General features: G+C 36.5%; 1 protein-coding gene across 1 annotated transcript; it reads left to right on the top strand.

Moving 5' to 3' along the window:
* Positions 1–4393: 4393 nt before the first annotated feature.
* On the top strand, positions 4394–5332 carry LOC142847261 (putative gustatory receptor clone PTE38). The gene has a single exon (XM_075967978.1). The coding sequence runs from the start codon at positions 4394–4396 to the stop codon at positions 5330–5332; it is 939 nt and encodes a 312-aa protein (XP_075824093.1).
* The last annotated feature ends 817 nt before the right edge of the window (positions 5333–6149 follow it).

The raw sequence follows: 6149 nt of genomic DNA, 5'->3' as shown, positions 1-6149 counted from the left end.
CTTCATCTCTAGTTTTCTGTCCTTCACTGTCTAAGCTTGACTTTCCTAAAATTTGCTCTGCAAACCAGGCTGCCCTCAAAATCAGAAATCTGCCAGTCTCTGCTTTCCTAGTGCTGGGATTAAAGGTGTGGCCCACCTTACCAAGCTCTAAGCTTTTCTTTAGTTCATTTTCACCAGTTGGGAAGTTAGCTCAATAGGATCTAGATGTGAGGCCACCACTCCCTTTATTCCATATCTTAATCCTTTCATCTCTTGTACACAGAATTTAGAATCTGTACATCTCTTGAACACAGAATCTATTTCACTTACTGGTACATTTTCTCCTTAAAATTTTCATTTTGTAATTCACCTTCCCTAGATTGCCCCATTTCTTATAAATCTTCATTCGAGTTACCATTAATATCCACATGACAGATTCTATACCAGGCTATTTTGAGATTTCTTCTGTTAGTGTAACTACTCTAAAATGCTTTATTTTAGCCTCAGACAGTCTCTTCTGAAAAGGGCAAAAGGCAGTCACTTTTTTCAATAAAATATCACAAGAATGATCTGAAAACATACTAAAATTCTTCTCTTCTAAAAGCGTTGCACTGAGCCACTGACAGTTCGAAGGACTGTTAGCACTTCAGTCTTTCATGCTCCTACTACTATGGCCAAAATAACCAATGATTAAAGCATTCCACTCCCTTCATAAACCAAAGTACTGAGGTCCAAATTCCTCCAAAAACCACAGACCTATCACAGCAATACCTCAGTCCCTGGTAGTAACTTCTGTTTTAGTTAAAGGTTTTATTGGTGTGAAGACACCAAGACACTGTGACCATGCGAACTCTTATATGGAAAATATTTGAGAGGATTCACTTATAGTTTCAGAAGTTCAATTCATTATCATCATGGTAAGATGCTTAATGGCATACTGGCAGAGGCTGTGATCAAGAATATCCAGGAGTATATAGCTTATAGGGTGGTGTAGGAGGGTCATCTGTCTATGTGTTACTTTTATTGGTTAATAAAGAAACTGTTTTAGTTTTTTGATAGGGCAGAATTTAGATAGGTGGAGTAGACTGAACAGAATTTTGGGAGAAATAAAGCAGAGTCATGCAGATGCCATGGCTCTCCTCTTCCAGATGGACGTAAATTACACTCATCCCGATAAGCCACAGTCACGTGGTGATACACAGATTTATTAAAAATAGGTTAATTAAGATGTGAGAGTTAGCCAAGAAGAGGCTAGATATAATGGACCAGGTAGTGTTTAAATAAATACAGTTTCTGTGTAATTATTTCAGGGGTAAGCTAGCCGGGATCTGGGTGGGAAAGCAGCCCACCGTTCATTCTTACTATAGTAGGAAACAGGAATTGGACCAACTCAGTGAGGGAAGCTTGAGCAAAAGAGATCCCAAAGTCTGCCCCCAAAGAGACCCACTTTCTCTAAAAAGGTCCCAACTCCTAATAGTGTCACTACTTTGGGGGGGGGACATTTTCTTTTGAACCATGACAGTGGATAAATCTTATGAATGATGTCTGTATTCTATGTGCAAGCATTTTACTAAATTTCTGAGTATGTTCACCATGGATATTGACTTGTAGTTTTCTTTATTTGTGTGTCTTTTCCTGATTTTGCTACTAAAAGGATACCTTGTTAGTAGATGGAATTTATGATTGTTTTTTCTATTTCTATTTTATTTCATATGTTAAAAACTATTGTCTGTAGATATTTGATGATCTAGCATAATTCTGCTGTTAACCTATCTGACCTTGACTTCTTTATTTTTGGATGACTTTTATTACTGTTTTATATGTCTTCACTTGTTTGGAGGGTCTGTATAGGTTGACTTCTTCACGGTTTAATGTTAGAGTCAATCCCAATGATCTCTTCTAAATTCCAGGGCAACCTTTCAAGAGATGGCATAACCTTTAACCACCCCACATCAATCATTAATCAAGAAAATATTCACAGACATGCCCACAGTCAATCATTGAGAAAATTTTTGATTGAGTCTCAGTTTTTCCAACTGATGCTAATTTATCTCCACTTCATAGAAACAGTGCATGCCTCTCCATTTAAAGTATATACATATACCTAAAATAGGAGTCCATTTCTGTACCTGGTTCAATCATCTTCAGAGAGGCTTCTTCTGGTAGTTGATAGGAGCAGATGTAGAAACTCTCATAGACAAAAAGTAGAAAATAATAGAGCCCAAATTGGAAATATGTTCACTGTGTCCTTTCCCTGGAAGCTCAATAAACTCTGTGGAAGAAGGGTAGGAGACAGAAGGGTTGAAGACAACAGAAGAACACAGGCAACAGAATCAAGTAAGCAGGACATTTAAGAGCTCATAGAGGAGACTGAAGTGGCAATCAAGGAGGCTACATGGATCTGTACTAGGTCCTCTGCATATATGTTATGGTTTGTTAACTTGGTGATTTTGTGGGAGTCCTTACAGTGGGTGTGGGTATATCTCCGACTCGTTTGCCTTCTATTGCCAGTCTTTTCTTCCTATTATATTGCCTCTCTCAATCCTGTTATGAAGGTTTATGCCTGGTATTATTGTGTCATGTTCAGTTGTGTTCCATTGATACTCCTTGGTAACTTTTCTGAAGGTAAATTGAAGAGTGAAGCTTAGAGAAAGTGAGGTGAAGGAAACTGGGAGAAATGGAGGTAGAGAAAGTTGTAGATAGGATGTATTGTAGAAGAAAAGAATAAATAAATATATAACAATAAAAATAGAAATCATACAGGTGGTGGTGGTGCATGCCTTTAATCCCAGAGCTAGGGAGGCAAAGGCAGGCAGATCTCTGTGAGTTTGAAGCCAGCAGGTCTACAGGAGCTAGTTTCAGGACAGGCTCCAAAGCTACAGAGATACACTGTCCTAAAAAAAATTACACACACACACACACACACACACACACACACACACACACACACACACATATATATATACATACATACATACATACATATATACATATATACATATACATATGCATATATTCTTCCAAATCCAATTCTTTTTAAAGTTTTGAATATTTATACTTTATTTTTGTTTATTAATTTTACAAATCAATCTCACTTCTTTTTCTCTCTCCTTATTTCACTACCCCTACCATCCTATCGCACCACTACCCACCCACTCCTTGGAGATATTTTGGCCTTTCTCCCATAGGGAGTCAACAAACTCTTTCATCATTGCATTGAGGCCTGACCAAGTCCTTCCCCTGTTGTGTTTAGTTATCGCTCTATAGGAAATGAGCTCCAAAAAGCTAGTTCTTTCATGTATTAAGTATGGATTCTGGACCTACTTCCAGTATCCTGATCCACCCACCGTCACCTGCATTCAGGGATTCTAGTTCAGTCCTATGCAGATTGCACGGCTGTCAATCTGGAGTCAGTGAGCTGTCACTAGCTTGGGTCAGTTGTTTCTGTGGGTTTCCCCATCATGATCTTGACACCTTTACTAATATTATCACTCCTCTCTCTCTTTGATGGTACTCCAGCAAAAGTAGTAAGATTCATTACAGAAATATTATTCATAATTTTGAATGAAAAGTCAATATTTTGCATAATCAGAAGAAATGATAAGAACAAAATGAAAACACTGCCTTGGGAATTGTTTAAGAAACTGAGAAAGCTGAATTCTTCCCTTCAGCATTTACAGGCATTAAGGATTTGAACACCTGGGATTACAGTGGCATTTCCATAATGAGTACTATTAAAAGCCTTGAATATTGGGCCACAGGGACACAAAGACTGTAGATGTATGTCTGTGATCTCTTTAGTTTTATTATACCAGTCATGAATGAATACCTAAGCTGTTTCCTAAAAATCATCCTTTTAAATGAAGAATCAGCTGACCCTTTGATTTTTTATGACCTTCACAAGTATACATCTATAATCAACATTCAGGTGAGATGTTTATCATATTTCTTCTTTAATCTAATGAGACAGCTGAAGTCCGTATGAGTATGTATGGGATATTAGCTGAACTTTTCATGTGGAAAGACTATAGTAAATTTTCTTACCAATATCTGTTATCCACCTGACACATGCTTATTCAGATATCCACTAATGCAAATCAGCCTCCATTCCAGTGGTCTCATGTTCTATACAAAAGCAGCACCAATTTCCTGTTTAACAAACCCATGTTTCTATTAGCAAACATGATGTCTGTTACTTAATATTGCAAATTTTGCTTTAATTATTGTTTCTACATTAGGGAGGATTTCATTCAAGGATTATTTGCTAGAGATTTTGTAATAAAGTTTCAGAGAATACATGGATTAATGAAAGAAATTTAATTATTAACAGATTTGCAGCCTAGAATTCAAAGAACAAGCTTATGAAGTTGATGGTACCTTTACAACTTCCTTTTCTTCTAGATTACTCAAAAACATGGGATCTGTCAACCAAACAGCTATCTCAGAATTCATTCTTCTGGGACTTAGTGAAGACCCAGCTCTGGAGCCTTTTATCTTCAGCCTCTTCCTGTTCATATATCTAATTACCACCTTAGGAAATCTGCTCATCATCCTGGCTGTTAAGTCTGACTCTCAACTACATACTCCCATGTATTTCTTTCTTTCCAACTTGTCTTTTAATGACATCTGTTTAATCACAACCACAATCCCAAATATGTTGGTCAATATCCAATCTCAGGATAAGACCATCACATACACAGGATGCCTCTCTCAGGTCTGTCTCATCTTGAATTTTGCTGGCATAGAAAACTGTCTTCTTGCAGTGATGGCCTATGACCGCTATGTTGCTATCTGTCACCCTCTGAAGTACACAGTTATCATGGATTCACATTTCTGTGTGATGTCGCTTCTCTGTTCTCTGTTCTTTAGTGTTACACATGCTTTATTCCACACTCTGATGATGCTGATGCTGTCTTTCTGCACAGAAACAGAAATCCCCCACTTCTTCTGTGAGCTGGCTCAGATCATCAAACTTGCCTGTTCTGATAATTTCATCAATTATCTGCTTGTATACACGGTGTCTGTTGTGTTTTTTGGTATTCCTGTTTTGGGGATCCTTTTGTCTTATATTCACATTGTATCCTCTGTTTTAAAAATGTCATCCTTAGGAGGAAAGTATAAAGCCTTTTCAACATGTGGGTCTCATTTGTCAGTTGTGTCCCTGTTCTATGGCACAGGCTTTGGAGTACACATTAGCTCTGCATTTACTGACTCTCCAAGGAAGACTGTAGTGGCTTCAGTTATGTACACTGTGGTCACTCAGATGCTAAATCCCTTTATCTATAGCTTGAGGAACAAAGACATGAAAAAAGCCTTCAGGAAAGTAATTAGTAGGATAACATCTCTCTTATAATATTTCATCATTATATCAAATACTTTAGAGTAAGAAAAACTTACCAAGCACTCTACATCAAGATGCTTGATATCTATCATTTGAAAGTTATATAACAAATGTCACACATAATAATAATGTACATTTTACCTTATTTTGAAACCAGGCATCCCTATATGTCTAACTCAGTGATTTAATATATGCTTTTCTAAAGAAAATATATCTCTTGAGATCTTAACGTACTCACTCATAAGTGGTTTTTAAACATAAAACAAACAAAACCAGCCCACAAATCATAATCCCAGAGAACTTAGACAACAATGAGTACATAAGAGAGACATGCATAGATATAATCTACATGGGAAGAAGAAAAAGACAAGATCTCCTGAGTAAATTGGGAGTATGGGGACTTTGGGGGAGGGTTGGAAGGGATGGGAGAGACAGGGAGGGGAGCAGAGAAAAATATAGAACTCAATAAAGTCAATAAAATGATATGTTTACACTTCTGTTTTAATTTTATCAAAACCATTTTGTGCGATGCCTTAGAAGTAGATATAGGATAGGCATTATCTTCCATCAAAATTTTAGTAATACTTGAGAATAATTTCATCTGATTTCACAGTTAAATCCTTATGTAGTGAACTATGGATTTATCTATATAGCATCAAAGAATTGAATTTCATGCACCAAGAAGCAAAGCTGTTAATTTTTAAATAATTTTTATTAATTTTTAAAATTAAAATATTATTAAATTAGTTTATACGCATTTATATATGAGTATATCAGTAGATAGATAGATGATTAATAGATAGATATACAGATAACCTGTTCAGTCTCT

Source organism: Microtus pennsylvanicus, chromosome 3 (assembly GCF_037038515.1).
Source record: "Microtus pennsylvanicus isolate mMicPen1 chromosome 3, mMicPen1.hap1, whole genome shotgun sequence".
Classification (NCBI taxonomy): domain Eukaryota; kingdom Metazoa; phylum Chordata; class Mammalia; order Rodentia; family Cricetidae; genus Microtus; species Microtus pennsylvanicus.
The sequence above is the reverse complement of the archived record's forward strand: the minus strand, read 5'-3'. Positions and strand labels throughout refer to the sequence as shown.

Coding starts and splice junctions, on each gene's coding strand:
- LOC142847261 (XM_075967978.1), top strand. CDS start 4,394: ATGGGATCTGTCAACCAAACAGCTATCTCAGAATTCATTCTTCTGGGA.